This window comes from Meles meles, chromosome 5 (genome assembly GCF_922984935.1).
Source record: "Meles meles chromosome 5, mMelMel3.1 paternal haplotype, whole genome shotgun sequence".
NCBI lineage: Eukaryota > Metazoa > Chordata > Mammalia > Carnivora > Mustelidae > Meles > Meles meles.
Window position 1 is genome coordinate 15725889 of NC_060070.1, and position 20502 is coordinate 15746390.

At 45.4% G+C, this 20502-nt stretch overlaps 1 protein-coding gene across 1 annotated transcript in view; it reads left to right on the plus strand.

Moving 5' to 3' along the window:
- Positions 1-20502, plus strand: part of RMND1 (required for meiotic nuclear division 1 homolog) — a 39741-nt gene that overhangs the window by 18190 nt on the left and 1049 nt on the right. The window contains exons 6-10 of the mRNA XM_046005629.1: positions 813-913; positions 2386-2492; positions 3579-3643; positions 4345-4421; positions 6980-7100. Coding sequence (XP_045861585.1) covers positions 813-913; positions 2386-2492; positions 3579-3643; positions 4345-4421; positions 6980-7100 — 471 coding nt within the window. The remainder of the gene's footprint in view (positions 1-812; positions 914-2385; positions 2493-3578; positions 3644-4344; positions 4422-6979; positions 7101-20502) is intronic.

Here is a 20502-nt window from a genome sequence, read left to right on the forward strand (position 1 = left end):
AAAAAAAAAACTGTAAGTGTATATATAAAGTATAAAAGTGTGAAAATCTAGTTTTCTGAGAAAAAAAAGTAGTAATTATCCCTCAATAATCTGAGTCACTGGAAGGTAAATTAACAAATAATCCACAACTTACTCGCTCTGTGTTACGTGGTATTTATCCTAGCACTTTGGCCTTCTATGGTGATTGTGTTTGGGGGTCCTGCATGGCTCAGCCGGTTAAGTGTCTGCCTTTGGTTCAGGTCATGATCCTGGAGTCCTGGGATCCGAGCTCAGTGGGGAGTCTGCTTCTCCCTCCCCCTTTGCCCCTCCCCACTTGTGTGCTCACCTGTGCGCACGCTCTCTCTCAAGTAAAATCTTTAAAAAAAAAAAGAACTCATGAGAGCAGAGATTGTCACTTTCTACACCTTGATACTGTTTAAATTTTTACAGTTTTGTAACACATACTTTTCAAAAGATTTAGAGGCTACAAACCATAATGTTAAACTAGTTGGGTTGGGTTGTGGACTTAGGGTCATTTTAATTTTCTTCTTTATGCCACTCTCTGTATCCTAAATACAAAAACTATATAATCTCCTGCTGAGTTTACTATCACAAAGAATTTGCCTTTTCCTTCAAAATTAAGCAGCAGAGCTTTGCACAGTGGCAGGATCACAGCCAGTGAGGTTTCCCCAAGGCACGAGTATTGCTAATCTAAAACTAAACAGAAGAAACATCAGCAAATGTAATGAAAAATGTTAAACGCATTAACCCTGAACCATAGTTTTGTACTGAGAGAGTCAGTGCAATTCTGGGTTATCTTGCTTCTCTTCCAGATGAAACACGTGATGCAGGTCTTAGAAAAGCATGAAATCCAGCCCTACGAAATAGCTCTGGTGCACTGGGAAAACGAAGAGCTTAACTACATAAAAACAGAGTAAGCAGCATTTTATCAAGTTTACAAAAAGAGCCGCAAGCAGCGAAGGCAATAAACAGCTTATGCACTTGGAAACTAATTTTAAGACAAAAGTTATTGGTGCAGGGGCACCTGGATGGCTCAGTGGGTTAAGCCTCTGCCTTCAGCTCAGGTCATGATCTCAGGGTCCTGGGATCGAGCCCCGCATCGGGCTCTCTGCTCAGCAGGGAGCTTGCTTCGCCACCCTGCCCCCTGCCTGCCTCTCTGCCTTCTTGTAATCTCTCTCGCTCTGTCAAATAAATAACATCTTTTAAAAAAAGAAGTTATTGGTGCAGATATAAAGAGCTCAAACAGAAGAAAAGCTAGTAGAATTTTATTAATTGTCTTATTAAGCACTCATGAAGCACTCAGCCTGTGGCTCTGCTTCCCAGGAACCTCCCTTCTGTGCTCTCTTTCCAGAGCAGACTGTTGCAGACACGCACACACGCACGCTCACCCTGTACCTTACAGTCTCTGGAGGAGTAAAGTCCCCAACTGGGGTCTCTTTGGCTCCCAGATCCCACGTTTGGCTTCATCAGAAAGCCTATCCCAGCTGCCAGCGCCGTGGCTGACGCGTCAGTTCTGCCGGGGATCCCAGCTCTTGCTGCCTCGGGCGGCTCTGTGGCCAACAGCTCCTTCATTAAAGCACCTGGCGCCTCTGCTCTCTGGTCTTTTCTTTCCTTCCACGTGAGGGTGTCAGCATTCTGCCTCGCGTTCTCCCATTGGGTCCACAGCTTTGCCCATCTCTTGCCTCGCATCTTCTGGGACGGTTTACCCTGTATGTTGCCTGTTTGCTTGTAACATTTCTGTTCCCAAGTTCCCTCCCATCCCCTGTCTCCCAGTCCTCGCCAAGGCCTCACACGTGCCCCTCACTGTTCACCGCTTCCCATCTCCCTCCCCGTTCCCACTGCGTCAGTGTGACTCTAGAGGACAGTGTGACTGTGTAGATAGCTTTATATTCACCATTATTATATTACCCACCATCGACAATAGGGATATATTACATTCACCATTATATATAATATATATATATATATTCACCATCCATTAGCAATTTATTGGGATCATTTTCCCTTTCTACAAAATATTAAAACACATATTAAAATATTTAAAATTATTAAAATTAATTTTTGCTGTGTGGATTTCCTATATATGAACCATTCTCCTACTAAACATTTAGTTTCTTGATTTTTTACTGTTAAACAATTCACCATAAAAAAGTTTTCCTATACAGATCTTTCTTTGCATCTTCGATTATTTCCTTAGGATAAATTCCTAGAAGTGGCATTACTCGGAGCAAAGGGTATAAGAACATTTATGAGAGTCTTGGCACAAATTGCCAAATGACCTCTAGAAAGAGTATAAGTTGACTACTTCAAAAGAAAAAAAAATTTTTTTAAAGAAAAAGTGCTTTTTAAGATTTAGAAGATAATTTTTTTTTCTCCTTTTCACAGGGGACAGTCGAAACTTCACAGAGGGGAAATCAGATTAAATTCAGAGCTAGATATAGATGACGCCATTCTAGAGAAATTTGCTTTCTCGAATGCTCTTTGTCTCTCAGGTAAGTTAATGCTACTTGTCAGAGAAAGTGTTACATGGTTTTCATTTCATCGGGGAAGTTTAAGCATTCAGTAAAGAGTTAGGCATGTTTTCACAGATTATTCAGCAAAACCTTAACATTTCTCTGCAAAAGGAAAAAACAGAGAATAGAGTGTCTGTGCGAAGGTATTCATTCTTTATTAACTGTATCAGTAAAGCTTTCCCTCCCAGAAATTTTTGTAGTATTTTTGTAGTATTATCCCCTTTTTTTCCCTGTCCTGTCCTTCATGGTGGTAGCTCTCGGGTTGTCTCTAATCCAGGCAGAGGAAGCCCAGTGTGCCTGGATGCAGGCCTCTGGGTAAAAGGGTACCCCGGTTCCTCGCAGCAATGGGACAGAGATCCGTGTGCTAAATAGAACCCCAGACATTCGGGGCACCTAGGGGGCTCAGTCAGTTAAGCATCTGCCTTTGGCTCAGGTCATGATCTCAGGGTCCTGGGATCCAGTCCTGCATCGGGCTCCCTGCTCAGCTGGGAGTCTGCTTCTCCCTCTCCCTCTGCCTCTCTCCCCAGCTTGTACTCTCTCTCAAATAAATAAATAAAACCTTAAAAAAAAAAATACTGCAGATGTTCTCTAAGAATTGTGTGGCCGTCCCCTACACTCCACTGTGGCTGATGTGGCCTGCCCGGGAGGCTTCAGGCACCGGTGAGCCATACACACAGCCCCAAGGAAAGTAAGGCATAGGAGGGAAGGCAGGGAAGGCCTGGTTCCTGCCCCATCGACAAGCCATGCTTCTCTTCAGGGTGTGCCTTGTGCTCTCTGGCTTTCTGAGATGGAGCAGTAGAAAATTAGGAATTTGACCCAATGTCATTGCGGTCTGCCAGCTGGGCTTGGATGTGTACTCTTTCCTCCCTCTTTTTCACTTCAGTGCTGAACGTGATCATGAGAACGAGCTATTCTCAAGTTTCAGTTGCACATTGTTAGCACATTTGCTCCTAAAACTCTTACTGAAACGGTGGTGAAGGTACCGGGGAAGTAATTGTGCATTCTGTATAAACATGACTATGAGGATGAAAAAATGTTCCATTGTTACTTTTTTTTTTTCCCTAGTGAAACTGGCTATTTGGGAGGCATCACTGGATAAATTTATTGAGTCTATTCAATCAATTCCAGAGGTAATTATACCAATTTTATGCTTGTTTTCAAGGGTTGGTTTCTATTTGGGAGAAATACAAATTTCCCACCCTAACAGTATACTTAGGAGTATAATAAATTAATAATAAATGCTAGAAAAGCTGTACTGAATTTAAGCAAAAACAGAACATTCATTATGCCTAAAATAAAAAATTTTACATATTTTTTTTGTTTTTGAAAACTTAGAATTCTAATTACTTTCTTTTGATGGTGTAGTATTTTTAATATAACCATCCTTTTTTAAAAAGTGAGCTGTTTCCTCTCTAAGGAAGAGGATTATGACCAGTGTTCTTGACTGAAAACTATTTTGCCAAATTATGAGACAAATAATGGCTTGAAAAGTAATAGTTATATCAGAATACACCAAAACTCATTGTTGATTGTAATTTTGTTTTTACTGTGAAAGAATAACAGAATTATACTTGGGAAAAGAGGCCCTGTTTTTTCAGTAAGAGATTAGGACTGTAGATCCTAGAAAATGCCGTTGAGAAGGGAAATGCAACAAGGGAATGTAGAATTTCTATCCAATAAGATGTTGAAATTTCGAAGAGAGATGACTGAGAGACATCATCCAAGGTGTCGTTTACATCTGCTCTAGAATGTGCTTTATGGTCTTATTAATTGTCGGAGATATGTTTGTGTGGACGCATGTATGTATGTGTGTTTTTTCCCTCCCAAATAGGCTTTAAAAGCTGGGAAGAAAGTGAAACTATCTCATGAAGAAGTGATGCAGAAAATGGGTGAACTCTTTGCCCTGAGGTAGAATTTTCTCTGTAAATAAGATTAACATATGTATGTAACAGTGTGAAGAAGACGTTGCTGTCCTTGTCTAGTAAAAAGCCAACGTGGGCCTTGATGGGAAGGGCGGCCTCTCTCGCCTCACAGACATGGAGCTGGGGGAGCTCGTTCCCGTTAGAAGAACTTGGGCTGTACTAGGACTGCACTGCAAGACATTCTGTGTGCGCCCAGAAATCGTAACTAATCTACGTTAAACCTACGTAAGGGAGCCCAGTAGATGTTCTTGGTAGGTAGAAAGATATATTCTAGAATTTGGGTAATGGGAATTCTCGGTAAAAAGATCTCTTCACATCTGGAACGTACTGCTCAGCGAAATCAGCCAGTCAGAGAAAGACAAATATCATGTGATTTCATTCGTAGGTGGCATTTACGAAACAAAACAACAAAGGAAAAGAGACAAACCAAAAAGACTGTTAGCTGTAGAGAACAGATGCGGATGATTTGGGGGATGCGGGGGGTTGTATTAGTAGGAGAAGGGGATTGAGAGTACACTTACCATAACGAGCACTGAGCAATGTATCTAATTGATGAATCACCATATCGTAACCTAGTAGAACTAATATAACTCATAAACTATATCGGAATTAAAATAAAAACTAGTAGAAGCAAATGCTACGGAAATGTTACAGACCGTATGTCGTCCACTTTGAGACATGCCGTGAGATGCCACAGCAGAGATAGACTCTGCCAGTGGAGCTGGGAGACAGTGCTCTTTTATCACAGATTAACCTCTTACACTGAGATAACTCCTTGAGCTTCGTGGGGTGTGGATTCCATCCCTTTCCCTCTCGGGCGCACAGAAAAGGAAAGCAAGAGGGAAGGGAGGGAAATGACAGCTAAGCAATGGCCACCATCTGTACGACATCACGCCGTCCATTTTCAGAGATGGGAAGGAATGGTGTCTTAAGACTGATGAAGTACATCGCTGTATCATTTTAAAGAAGTTTCTGGAAAGGTGTTCAGTTTCTTTCATTTTTGTCATTTTCCCAGGATTTGTGGGATGAAACATCCTGAATCTTGGCACGATTTCACAGGGCAGGATGGTTCAGCGTCTTGTCCCAGCGTATGGCACGAGCTGCTAGGGATTGCTGTGGATAGTTTGAGAGTTGTTGTCCCACATTCCCCTTAGAGATTGGCCCGGAGAGAAGTGGTCCAGGATTTCTTCACCTGCGCGTTCCTCGTAGCCCAGGGGCCCTGATTCGGGATGCCAACAAAGTAAAAACCCATCCCCTGGGAGCGCCCTGCGCTCATCTGAAGCCTTGAGCTCTCTAAGAAGTGGGGGAGAAACAGTCTCTAGCCTTTTCTCTTGGTAATGCCAACAAAATGGCAGATTATAATCATATCAAAACGCAGAAATCGGGGCGCCTGGGTGTCTCAGTGGGTTAAAGCCTTTGCCTTCGGCTCAGGTCATGATCCCAGAGTCCTGGGATCCCAGAGTCCTGGGATCAAGCCCCACATCGGGCTCTCTGCTCCACGGGAGCCTGCTTCCTCCTCTCTCTCTGCCTGCCTCTCTGCCTAGTTGTGATTTCTCTCTGTCAAATAAATAAAATATTTTAAAAAAAAAAACAACGCAGAAATTAAGACTAAGTATAGCTTATGAACAGTTTCTATAGTGTCTTACTGTTCTTATCCTAAGTTTTCTTCTCTTTACCATAAAAGCACCTGTGTGTTATTAAAAGGAACATGGCAAACCGAATAGATAGCATGGCAAGTTACAACAGTGGGTTAAAAATTAAGTCCAAATTGTGTAGGTAGGATCCAATTTGTGTAAACAGACAAAAATGAATATTCATCTTTATTCTGCCATATATGCATACCCCACATATGTGTTGTGTGTGCACAGACATGAACATTTGCGTAGAACAGGTCTGGAAGGACACTAAAGTGTTCACAGGGCCCAAAGCTGTTTTGGGGTAAGAGGGCTGACTGCTGTTTTCTAAGCTCTTCCCTCGGGCTTTCTTTGTTACAGTGAACAACTTTATGTGTTACTTCGGTGCCTAAATTTCATCTAAAAGTAAGCACAGGGCTCTTAGGCAAAAAGTACAAATTAAGGATGTGTGTGTGTCTTTCCTTGTCCAGTGTTCGCACAGAGAGTAAGCGAACAGTGGTTACCGGTGGTGGGCGAGAGAAAGGGAAAGATGGGAATCAGGACAGTGAGATTTGTTGGTTTACCTTTTCTTTTTTTATTTTTAAGCCACGTGATTACTATCCATCAAAAAATGGCTATTTGTAAAAGTTAATGAAAACAGAAAAATGGTCAGAAATTGAAAGCAAAATGAGAGGGGTTTTTTTTCCTAACACTTTGTAAGTAACATTAATGTTAAAGATTGAGTTAATTTGGTTGCAAATTTTGAAATTCTTATGTAAATCTTTTTATTTGTATATTTCTCAGAAGTATTACAAAGGTGAGCGTTAACAAATGTTTTCATAAAATACTTTGCAAATAGAAATAAAATAAAATAAAACTGTGATTTTTAAAATTCAAGATAAAAAAGTTAAAATTTTTGCTTCTTTTTAAGACACCGTATAAACTTGAGTTCAGACTTCCTGATCACTCCCGATTTCTACTGGGACAGAGAAAACCTGGAACAACTTTATGATAAAACTTGTCAGTTCCTCAGCATCACTCGTAGAGTTAAGGTACGTATTTTGCCCTTTTACTGAGAAAGACACAACTCTGCTTATGATTTGTGTAGTGATGTGAAGAGAAATTTTAAGTAAATGTGTTTAACTGGTTTTCGAGAAATATCTTGTTTGACTTTGATTCTGATTTCTGGATTTCCCCTTCCCCGTCTTCTGGGTACAGACAGTTTTCAACACTTTTCTTCACTGCATCAAAGAATATTTTGACAGTTGCTCTGCAGACTAGGTAAAAAGAGATTTAGAGGCCTACTCTTCCTTCCCCAAGCTCTTGTCAAGTCTCAAGCAAGACTTGAACCCAAGAGTTCATGGGTCCTGGAACTGTGTTGGTGGCAGCGAAAACAGAAAGGAATTCAAGAAAGAATTCTCTAAGATCAAGCAATTGGCTTATGGGAGGTCAAGGACAGGGAAGAGTCAAGGATGACTGACGTTTGCCTGTGAGTGACGGGTAGGAAGGTGGGGCCGGGGGAGTGGAGGAGCAAAATTTAAGATACATTGAGAGTAAGTGGCAAGAAGCCATCCAGTGAGAACCATCACTCATTAGAAGCATCAAAGCAAAATTGTGAAGAGCGACCATAGGTATGAAGAGAATGAGGAAAGTGGGTGGACGTGACCATGACGGAGGTAATCCATATGGGGAAGGGAAACAGTGGACGTTGTAGGGGAGGAAGCAAAATGGACATTGTATGACCTGTGCACGTAGTTCTGTGACCTTTTATTATATTGAGGTCCATGTAACCACACGGTCGAGATGCGGAGCTGTTCTGTCACCACAAAGATCTCCTTGAGCTGCCCCCTTGGAGTCACCCTGCCTCCCCTAACCCATCATCCTTAACCCCTGGCAATGACTAATCTATTCTCCATCTCCATAAAATGTTCTGTAAATACAGTCATACAGTGTGCGACTTTGAAAGTTGACTTTTTTCATTGAGTATAATGCCCTTGCCATCCATCTAAGTTATCGTCCCTGTCAAACCCTGCCCTCCTGTGCATTACTTAAACATTTTTTGGAATTTCATTTTGATTTATCTATTTGTATATTTTTAGTAAACCTCTTTGAATAGATATTTAATGGTTGCCCTAGATACTCTCTTATACATACATAGCTGATCACAGGCTACTCATTTTGACATTTTACCAGGTTAAATCAAGTACAGAAATCTGCTACCCTTTATATCCCTTTACCCGCCACCATTTACAGTGTTCTGCAGACATTGAGAACTCCATCACGGTTATAATTTTTGCTTTAACCATCGAATATAATTTTAGAAAACTCGAGAGGAGAAGGAAATTCTATTGTATTTACGTATATATTTTTTTTCTGTTGTTCTTTTTTCCTTCATGATGTTCCATGATTTCTTTTATTGATTCCTTCCTGTTTCAAGAACATTCTTTAGTTATTCCTTTAGGATACGTCCATAGAAACACAGTCTCCTAGTTGTCCTTTTGTCTGAGACTCTCTTGATTTCCTCCCTTCCTGGCGGCTCTAGGATTCTGGACTGACCGTTCTCTTCCAGCACCCAAAAAATGCTGCGGCATCTAGTTCTGGGCTGTTTGGTTTCTGATGGGATAACGTGAACATCAGGTCCTTTCTTACACTCCCACATGTACGTGAGGCTCTATTCAGTTGTTCTCTAGTCTGTTTCCACTGTGGTGTTCATAAGGGATAACTTCCATCGTTCTGTCTTCAAGTTTACAGATTCTTTGGCTGCCGAGCCCACCACTGGGTTTTTTATTTTGCTTGTTTTATCTGTCTAAAGACACAATTCTAAAATTTCCCTATGATTCTCCTTATGCTTTCTAGCTCTTTGCTGGGACTTTGGTTTGTTTTTGTTTGTTTTTCATTTGTTTCAAGCCTGTTCATAATACGCTTATTGAAGCAGTTTTATGACGACTGCTTTAAAATTCCGGTCAGATCATTTCAGCCTCTGACTTATCTTGATGTTAACACCTACTGATTGTCTTTTCTCAGTGGCTCCCACCAAGTTAGTACGCCCAGTTGTCCTCATTGCCTCAAGAGTTATGTTCAAGTGTTTTTGCTTCAGATACAAGGACCTTCGTGTTCTTTCCTCTTTTCCAATCTTACCTCCTCCCGCTTCCCCACATTCATCCCATGCCCCGTCAAAAATAAATGACTTACAGGGCTCAGTTGGCTGAGCATCCAGCTCTTGATTTTAGCTCAGGTCATGATCTCAGGGTCGCGGCATCAAGCCGTGCATTAGGCTGTCTCCTTTCCCAGATTGTATGTGCACTCTCTCTCAAACAAATAAAATCTTTTTTTAAAAATGACTTACAATTTCAGCAGCCTACCATGGCTCATTGAATCATCTGGCAACTCTGGTGTCTACATATTTTCCTCCAGGCCAGACATTTCCCCTTGAATGACAACATCGAAGTCACCTTCGTTGTCTCTGACCTTGTTACCGCCACTGCCCGTATGGGCAGTTTCCAGCACCGGAGAGCAGAGGTCATTGCCAGCAGTCAGGGAAGGAGGCCCATCCTAAACTGTGCTGCTTTTAGCTGCTGCAAGAGGATTGATCAGTGATACTCTAAGATTCAAATGTCAGTGGATTCCAAAATGGGTTTAGATATTAAATGACTAACTAGACAGGGTTTGATAATCCAGATATCTGCTCAGACATGAAGAGCATTGGACTTGCGTGGTTGTGGACTGTCTCTAGAAAGGGATGCTAAACGCTTTACGGAGTTGAGGGACCCCCTGTGGTTGTGTTGTTAGCTCTCATTGTGAAACAGACTGTTCCAAAACCGAGTGGCTTAAAACAGCGCTTGCTGTCTTACTGTCTGTGGGTCAGGAACCCGGGTCCAGCTCAGCCAGGGCCTCCGGCGCTCGCTCTCTCTCTGTGGTCTCAGGGATCCGCTGGGAAGGTGAACTTCCTAGTTCACTCATGTGTTGTTGACAAGATTCAGTTCCTCTCGGGGTGTTGGGCTAAAGCCTCAGTTCCTCCCGAGCTGTTGGCCAGAGAGGCCTCCCTCAGTTCCCTGCCCCATAGTCTTCTCTGGGGAGCAGGCACCTCGCAGCATGGCAGCTTGTTTCATGGGGCTGAGCAGGTGAGAAAAGGGGGGCAGAGCACTACCAAGATGGACCCACAGTCTCTTGTAACCTAATCGCAGCAATTACAGCCTGTCACTTTCGCTCTATTCTTTTTGTCAGAAACAAGTCACTGGGCCCAGCCCACAGTCCCAGGGAGGGGATTGCACAAGGGTATGAGTGCCCAGAGACGAGGACCTTTGGGTGGTCCTTGGTTAGTGTCTGCCTAACACAGACTTCCGGTTTTGAAAAAGGTGGAGAACATTTTTAGAAGCCTGCTTGGTCAGCACCGTGACCTGCATCGTTCTCACAGTGCTGCCACTTTAGTGACGCCCTGCTTCACGCCACCAAAGGCCCTGCCAGCAAGCATCACGGGTCTTGTGTTCTGAATCATCAGTAAGCCAACTGCCACTGCCGCTTGGCTTGGGCAGGAAGGTTGATGCCAAAGAAATGAGCGGATCTTTCACCTGGAAGGAGGCCATCTTTATGTGTCTGTCCTCACTGTACAAGATGGAATTGCTGGCATCAGGTCTACAACTGAGGACACCTTGCGTGAAGAATACCTTGACAACCAGATGGTCAGCTAATTCATGGCCAAGATCAAGTGCAAACAGAAGACAAACATCGGTGAGAACAAAAGGGCCATGTAGGCTCCTCCCCGCCATGTGTACTATGCAGAGTATCCTCTGTCTTCAGTATCCAGGCCAGTTTGAGACAGAGTCCCACCATGAAAGGATTGACATGTAACTGCTGTCACCCATCAGCGGCTGGGAGAATCAGGTGCTAACTCACCCAGTCTCTGGCACCCTGGACCCGGGGAGAAAGCCCCATGCACTGCCAGCTAGACAAGGCACTAATCCCTCCGGGTGGCTTTATCATAGCCCCAAGATTGAACATCTCCTGCGAAAAGAAGTAAAACCAAATTTATTCACAGACGATAGGATCTTGTATGGAGAATGTCCTAAAACATCTACCAAAAAAGCTAATAGAACAAATTAGTGAATTTACCAAAATCGCAAAATCCAAGGTCACTATATAAAAAATAATTCTTTTTCTTTACACTACCAATGAACGATTGGAAAATGAAAATTTTGAAATACCATTTACAATAGCATCAAAACCTCAGATTACTTAAGAATACTTTTTTAAAAAAAGATTTTATTTATTTATTGCACAGAGAGCACAAGCGGGGGGGCAGCAGGCAGAGAGAGAGAGGGAGACGAAACCTTCTGGCTGAGCCAGGAACCCAACACAGGGCTCAATCCCAGGACCCCAGGATCATGACCGGAGCCGAAGGCAGGCGCTTACCCAACAGAACAAGGCAGACGCCCCTCTTTTGCCCATTAACAAAATTGGACTGTGCTTTAAACATTGAATAGAAACAGTTCTTCGTATATGCTGGAGAAGTCCTTCGTCAGGTACGTCTGCGGAGAATGTGTCCCCCCAGCCTGTGGCTTGCCTTTTCATATCCTTTTTTTTTTTTAAAGATTTTATTTATTTGACACAGAGAGAGAGACAGTGAGAGAAGGAACACAAGCAGGGGGAGTGGGAGAGGGAGAAGCAGGCCTGCTGCTGAGCAGGAAGGCTGATGCGGGGCTTGATCCCAGGACCCTGGGATCATGACCTGAGCGGAAGACAGACACTTAACGACTGAGCCACCCAGGGACCCCACTTTTCCATATTCTTAACAGTGTCTTTCAAAGAGCATTAACTTTTAGTTTTGGTGAAGTTCAACTTATGAAGTTTTTCCTCCCAAGGTTCATGCTTTTTTTTTTCCTAAGAAATCTTTACCTGGCTCAAATTCATGAGGCTTTTATCCTTTATTTTCTTCTTGAAGTTTTAAAATTTTAGCTTTAGTGAAACAGGAAGTACTAACTTGGTGGGAGCAACTGAGAAAAGACAATCAGTAGGTGTTAACATCAACATTTAGGTCTCTGATCCTTTTTTTTTTAAGATTTTATTTATTTATTTGACAGAGATCACAAGTAGGCAGAGAGGCAGGCAGAGAGAGAGAGAGAGAGAGGAGGAAGCAGGCTCCCTGCTGAGCATAGAGCCAGATGTGGGGCTCGATACCAGGACCCTGGGATCATGACCCTAGCTGAAGGCAGAGGCTTTAACTCACTGAGCCACCCAGGTACCCCTCTGACCCATTTTAAAATGGTGTGAAGTAAAGGATAGAGTTCCGCTATCCAACTGTTTCAACACCATTTGTTGAAAATATTATCCCTTCATTATTGAACTGATTTATATTGGTCAAAGATCAATCTCTTGGGGCGCCTGGGTGCTCAGTCGGTTAAGATTAAGCAAGTCAGGGGCATCTAGGTGGCTCAGTGGGTTAAAGCCTCTGCCTTCAGCTCAGGTCATGATCTCAGAGTCCTGGGATCAAGCCCTGCATGGGGCTCTGTGCTCAGCAGGGAGCCTGCTTCCTCCTCTCTCTCTGCCTGCCTCTCTGCCTGCTTGTGATCTCTCTATCTGTGTCAAATAAATAAAATCTTAAAAAAAAAAAAAAAAAAAGATTAAGCAGGTCATGATCCCAGGGTTCTGGGATTGAGTCCCACGTTGGGCTCCTTGCTCAGCGGGGAGCCTGCTTCTCCCTCTGTCCCTCCCCGTGCTTGCACTCTCTCTCAAATAAATAAAATAAAATCTTTAAAGTAAAAATACATAAATGGCCAAAAGATTTGAACAGACACCTCACAAAAGAAAATAATGCAAATGGCCAAAGGAACATGAAAAGATGTTCAACGTCCTTGTTCACCAAGAAAGTGCGATTAGAACTACAATGTGGTTTCACTACACACCCCTTAGCGTGGCTGCAGTTGAACAGACTAATGCTAAGGGTGAGTAAGGGTGTGAAGCCTCTAGAACTTCATTACCTGTGGGACTAGAAATCAGTACCACGGCTTGGCGTTTTCTCATAAAATTAACCGTTGTCTTACTACAAGACTCAACAGTTCTTCTTCCTAAGTGTCTTACCCAGGAGAAATGAAAACACATGTCCTCACAGTGTTTCATACGCAAATGTTCGCAGCAGCTTTATTCATAATCGCCCAGAGGGAGAGCAGTGAGGTACCCAGCAGCAGGTGGTGAATAAACAAACTGTGCCATATCCGCAGAGCGGACTGGCAGTCAGCAACAGTAGGCCCACAACTGGTTCCTGCCACAACACGGTGAATATCAGAGTCACGCCGGGTGAAAAAAATCCAGACACGAACACATGCGCGGTTGTGTTTATGGGCTCTAGAAAGGCAATTACATCTATTGGTACAGAAAGTAGATCTGTGGGGCGCCTGGGTGGCTCAGTGGGTTAAAGCCTCTGCCTTCGGCTCAGGTCATGATCTCAGGGTCCTGGGATTGAGCCCCGCATCGGGCTCTCTGCTCCGCAGGGAGCCTGCCCCCTCCTCTCTCTCTGCCTGCCTCTCTGCCTACTTGTGATCTCTCTCTGTCAGATAAATAAATAAAATCTCAAAAAAAAAAAAAAGAAAGAAAGAAAGTAAATCCATGATTTCCTGGAGCTGGGGAGGGGGTGAGTGGATGGGGCTGTAGTTTCCAAGGAGCACCAGGGAACTTTTGGGGGTGATGGGGAATGTTCTGCGGGCAGTTACAAGGATATCTGTTTGTCAAAAGTCTTCCAGTTGTCTACTTAGAATGGCTGCATTCTATCATGCGTAAACTACGCCTCAGTAACGTTAATTTGAAAATAAAGCATCTGGTGAGAATTCTGTAATAGACTAAATGAAAACATCAGTGTCGATGAGACACATTCACTGGAGGCAGATTGGAGAGCTCTCGAGTTACTGCTCATGGATGTCTCTTTCATGTAATGGAGACTCGTGATGGAATCATGGTCGATGTGACAAGATATAAAGTCATTGCCGCCACGCAGCAGCAGACCTTCCCTACCTCTTCCGATAATCAGCGTGCTGGGCCTAATCGAGTCCGTGAAAGTGGCTGGGCAGAAACCCAAATAACCAGCTGCTTCCCTGCCCATCCCATCTTCCCTCAAGTATGCCCAAGGTGTCCTTCGCTTGTCCCTCATGGACAAGAATACAAGAAAGGAGATAAAAGATGATGATGACCAATTCTAAAGGCGGATTGAGCATATGGTTCAGAGAAGTATAAAGACAAGGACGTCTTTCAAGAACTTACTCAACGGGAGCAACGTCCAGCAGGAAAGTCAGAGTTGAAGATGAGACATGTCAGAGCAGGAGCAATAGTGAAGATGAAGTCAATGAAATCATCAGCTAGCGGGACGGGAACCAACTGCTGAGGAGGAAGGGAAACCCGGAGAACATGCCGCAGCTCATCACTCTGCTAACCCGGGAGGGGCACCTCCAGCCGAGACGCCATTGGAAGGTGACCGTGCAGCCCAAACAGCCAGCGCGGGGGGGGGGGGGGTCCAGTCAGTCCCCAGATTGGGAAAGCCCCGGAACAAGTCAGTTCTGTGGCCGTTTTTGTTTTTAAATCTCATATGAACTAGATGGAACGACAGTCCTCCTGGCTCCTCAGTCCTCAACTAAGTACAGCGCGAGGATACATCCGTTGCAGTTAATCAGGATAAAAATAAGGGTCTTTTAAAATTTCACAGCATCACAGATAATCTGTAGCTTATGTTCCTTCAAGTTGATGAGATTCAATTCACTTGGTACTTTGGGGCCAGGACCATCCCTGGTTGCCTTTTGCCAGATGAGCCCAAATGTCCCGTCCTTGGAAAGGTTTCCCCCTCTGGTCTGTGCCTCTGCTTCTGGAGTTTTCTGTACATACCCCTCGCGTGCAGCGCTGACAACCTGCATCTTCGTGTTCTGATGACATGTGCAGACCGGGTTCCTGGCGAGGGCCTTCTTCGGGGTCGTGGACCACCGTCTTCTCACTGTGTCCTCGCATGACAGGAGAGAGAATGCTGTCTCGTGTCCCCTCCTCTCCCTGTAAGGACGCTGACCCTGCCCTCATGACTCCGCCTACACCCGATCGCCTCCCAAATGCCCCATCTCCAGATACGATCACCTTCGGGATTAGGGTTTCACTGTAGGAATTTAAGGGGGACACAAACTTTAATTCCATAATACCAACAGTCCCTGAAACTCCACTTCATTTTTTCTTTCGGAGCTAAAATTCAAGATTGATTTTAATTATCTTTATAAATTATATATTTCTACCACATCTTTATTGGATTCTATGTTAGGAACTGGGGCAAGATAGCTAAAAGTAGAAGTAGCAAGGTGTTAGGGGGAAAGGGACTTACAGGAAATTGGACCTACACTCGTGGGATTTCCCCCTCTCCTTCCTTAAAACACAGCAGCAAAAGGGATAGAAGCTACTTTTCCCCTAAATATCTAAATATATGATGGGCACACCAGAGATGGAGGGATTATTGGGCTCATGGGCCCAGAGGGTAAGAGACGTGGATTGGGACCTGTAGCGCGTACACGGCTGCTGGGCATGATGGCCACCTGGGTTGAGACTACATTTCACTTTATCTAATGGATTTGGACGTTCTGTTTCTGAAAACTCATTACAAAGCAACTCAAACTCACGCTCATCAGAATTCCTTTGGTAACTGACAATTTTTATGGAAGTCCTCTCACATCCCACTGAATTTGGCTCCCCTGCAGCAGGGTGCCCAATTATCATTACTCTCGTCACCTTCGTGGCTTGATTGAGTCATTACAGCTAATTGTTTTTCATTTCCCAGGCCCACTCTGAGCCATTTTTCTTTTGGTGTTAAATCTTCCACAAGTTACCAAGCATACTTAGAAGTTCCCAGACTATGTTTCTCAGAGTATGTTCCTTTTTTTTTTTTTTTTTAAGATTTTATTTATTTATTTGACAGAGAGAGAGATCACAAGTAGGCAGAGAGAGGGGGAAACAGGATCCTGGGATCATGACCTGAGCCGAAGGCAGAGGCTTTAACCCACTGAGCCACCCAGGCGCCCCATCCTTTTTTTTTTTTTTTTTTTTTTTTTCAAAGATTTTGTTTATTTGAGAGAGAGAGAGCATAAGGGGGGGTGGGGGGTAGGGAGAAGCAGGTTCCCCACTGAGCAGGGAGCCCGGGGAAGGGCTCAATCCCGGGACCCTGGGATCGTGACCCAAGCCAAAGGCAGATGCTTGAACCACTGAGCCCCCCAGGTGCCTCTCTCAGAGTATTGTCTTATCACGCTGAAGGCAGTTAAGACTAGTTGGGTTATGTGAAGATTATTTAGAAGAAGTTAAAAGGATTTAGCCTGCCTTAGGGTGCTCAGCGCCACACTGGGGTTGTAAGGGATACAAGAGAAAAGCGCTGGTGCGGCCCTTCGGCAAGCTTTGCCATCTAACAGGACGACACCCAGAGCAAAGAGGGTTAGTGAAATGCCAGGAGAAAGCGGTTCTTGTTCCATTTGTTTGGTTGGTTTTCTTTTTCCCCAGGGAAAGGAATCTGGAGGAAAATAAGAGTATTAGGCGTGAGATATGCTCAAAGGAGTCCCGAGGCGTTGAGGGTGGAGGTCAAGTCATTTCATTTGGTAATTAAGAGACGGACTAGAAAAGGGGAGAGGGAGGCACAGCAGGGCAGTTGGGGCGAAGAGCCAGGCAGGGGGGCGTCCCTCGCTGCATCTTCTCTGTGAGTGTCCTCCAAAGTTCTGTCCCGGCTGCTTCTCCCACTGCCTGTCCCATCAGCTCTCCTCTTCGGGTCCATGACTTCCGACCCATGTTTTCCGGATGATTTTTAACTGAGTATCTCCAACCTCTGGTCTCTGCTGGCCTTCCGGGTGTTTCCCGTTGCCTCCCAGATCTCACACGCCTTCGGCGGTGACCTGTCTCCTAGCGGCGCTTTGAGAGTCAGTGCTCTGGGTCACCCCACACTAGACGGTCGGCTCCCTGAGATCAGACACCAGGGTTATTTTCTTCCCTGGTATCTTCCCAGTTGTTGGCAAGTCCTCACACAGAGCACACGGCTCAGTAAATATTTGTAGACTTAATCGGTGAGTAAGATTTCAGAATGAAGCCCATGGTATTTTCCCAGAAAACTGAACCTCTAGTCTCCATTTCAGCTTGTGGCAGGACCATTAGTCCCCTCCCATCTGTCAGTCAACCAGAAAACCGAAAGGCCTGGTGGTTTCCTCTTTCTCTGTCAGCCTCCGTGTCCAATCACACCATCCTTTCCTTTTCTCCTCCATGTCCTTCATCCATTGACAGATATTTATGGCAAGTCTGTACGATAGGCCATGGGCTGGTGTAACTGGGGGGGTACCATACTGACCCCTGCCTTCAGGCCCCCGCCTATGACACTTCTGCTCTCACTCACCCTCGTCTCTCCCCCAGACTCTTCTCAGACCTTGGCTGCCCCCTATCCTTTCCACTGCACCCTTGAGCTGGAAGGCAGGGATGTGTCTGTCTGATTCACCATTCCATCTCCTTGCCCAGCACGGCGTGGTCACAACACAACCAATGTTTGAAGACTGAACAAAGGTCTCCACGTTACCTACAGAATAAAATTCCGGTGTTACAGCATGGTGCAGTAAGCTTCTCTTGCTGCTGTAACAAATCATCCCAACTGGCTTAGCATGAGTGTATTGTGTGAGAGCTCTGTAGGTCAGCAGTGTGCCTTGACAGTCACTGAGCCAAAATCAAGGTGTTGGCAGGGCTGCGTTCCTCTCTGCAGGCTGTGCGTAGGGAAAGGCTCTTCCCTTGCCTTTCGCACTTCCCACAGGCTGCCCACATTCTCGGCTTGCAGCCCCTTCCCTGTAACAGAGGCGAGTTCAGGACTCCTTGCGTAGCATCACTTTAAGCTCGTGTACCTGCCAATTCCACTTCTGAGGACCCCCGTGATTCCACTGGACACCCCCCCCCCAGTCATCTAGGTTTCTCTCCCTGTCTTAAGATCAGCTGATTTCCGACATTAATTCCATATGGAATCCTATTCCTATTGCCATGGCCTGGTCACACCGTTCCACTCACGATTTGGCACTAACTTACCTTTTTAACCTCATTTTTAAGTACTTCCTTCCAAGTATCTAGCATACTTTGCCTCTGTGCTGTTTCCTATCGGAGGTGCTCTCCCCTTCCCTTGGCTCCCTACCCTTTCTTCCTGGCACCTGCCTATCTCTTTTAAGATTTTATTTATTGTGTGTGTGTGTGTGTGTGAGAGAGAGAGAGAGAGAGAGAAAGAGCGGGGGAGGGGATGTGAGGAGGGACAGGGAGAAGCAGGCTCCCCGCTGAGCAGGGAGCCGATGCAGGACCCCTTCGCAGGACTCTGGGATCATGAGCTGAGCCAAAGGCAGACGCTTCACTGACGGAGCCACCCAGCGCCCACTCCCTGCCTGGTGAGCACCTGCTCCCCATTTCCCACCTCTGTGGTACCATCCCTGCTTGTGCTCCCTCACGTGTGTGCAGGCAACACGCATGACTCTGCAGCTCAACGAAGCAGGAAGCCGGGACTGTCTTGCTTGCACACCACAGAAAAGTTTGAACGAGCTTGCTTACTTAGCACCATGAAAGGCTGAGAAGAACAAGGCTAGAGTGTGGGAGTGGGGAATGTCTATCGCACAGATCCAAATAAGTCAGTCTCTCCTCGCCACTTTCCGAGCCAAGTTGGCCTCCTTGTGGCCTTCTCTGTGGCAATGGGAGAAATGGGTGTGGGAAGAGGGAATCTCTAAGTTTACATTTCACCCGGCCGGGCAACTTCAAAGGACTGGCACATGTGTCCATCTTTGACCAACCATATGGGGAGGAAGTGGGCGCTATGGTTGGCTAAGCCCCTGGGTCTCCTAGCCACCCCTTCCACCGTGGGGCTTTGGCGGGGAGCGCTGGGGAGGGTGTCAGGTGGGTGCTGAGATCATGGGTGGCGGCATCAGGTGAAGAGTCATTCCCCAAAGTGTGGGGGGCAGGGGGGGAGGGGAAGGGAGCTGGGCAGCCGGCAGATGGCTGTGAGGCAGAATGAAGGAAGCGCTAAAATAAGGAAGCGGTGCTTTCGGAGCACCGAGGAAAGAGCAGGCTGGGAAGGCACAGGACGCCATCCTCTGAAGCGTGACTGGACCAGATGATCTGGGATTGTTTCATGTTATCGAGAAGGCAGTGGATGCTAAAATGTTTAAAGCTGTTGAATGGAGTGACGTGATCCAGCTGCTTAGAATGAGAACCTTGATGCCAGTCGGGGGCGGGGGGAGTGGATCTGTTCTTAACAAGTAATATTTCATGAAGACCTCCTGTGTAGTATTAAGGAGTGCTAAGAAGGGGGTAGATTCAAGACTGTCCACCGTGGGGCATAACTGTAGGGAGTGGGAATTAGAGATCAAAGATCTCCACCCCAGGGGTGCCTGGGTGGCTCCGTCCATTAAGCATCTCCCCTCACCTCAGGTCACAGACGGAGTCCCACGTCGGGCTCCGTGCTTGGCAAGGAGTCTGCTTCTCCCTCTCCCTCTGCCTGCCACTCCTGCTTGTGCACGCTCTTCTCTCTCTCTCTGCCAAATAAATAATCTTTTTTTTTAAGATTTTATTTATTTATTTGACAGAGAGAGAGAGATCACAAGGAGGCAGAGAGAGAGGAAGGGAAGCAGGCTCCCCTCTGAGCAGAGAGCCTGATGCGGGGCTCGATCCCAGGACCCTGAGATCATGACCCAAGTGGAAGGCAGATCCTTACCTGAGGAGCTACCCAGGCGCTCCTGAGGCAGTTTAAGGCTCTGCGCACGGCCACAGTCCATAGGGTACGCCGGCACCTTTCTGTCAATCCCCAAACATGGTCTGTGATGAAGGTCTCAAATGTCCAGACCAAACCCATAAGGAATCAGGGAGAATCAGACTATTTTAAAAAAGGTTTCCAGCCTTTTTCCAATTTTCAAAAGAAAGTGAGATACAGAGATTAAGGAGGTCCAGCCCACCAGTGGTCACATCCAAGTCTTAAATTCAAAGACTGTTTTCTGGGGGCGCCTGGCTGCTCATTCTGTACAGCATGCGACTCTTGATCTCGGGGTCATGAGTTCAAGCCCCACATTGGATATAATAGTTACTTAAAAGTAAAGTCTTTTAGAAAAACAACCCCCCACCCCCCGCCAAGGATTCTGTTTTCTGTGACCCTGCCCCAACCAGCACGTGGCGGGGCATCGGAACCCCAAAGTTCTGCAGTTCAGCACTAAAAGCAGTGCCAACTAGTGGCAAGTGCGCCCCCAGCCAAATGGTACGGTCTGGGGGTTTGCAGAGCCTGAACAGTTTTAGAAAGTAATCATCATTTTTATCTTTTCGGGCGTTTTGGCCACAACACGTTTCAAATTTGCCTTTCTTAACTACTAAACTCCGAAGGGCAGCTAACCAACAACTGGGACTCAAAAACTTTTTTACATCTTCCATCAAATCTTAAGAATGCAAGAGCTTCAGTAGGTGAAGTAC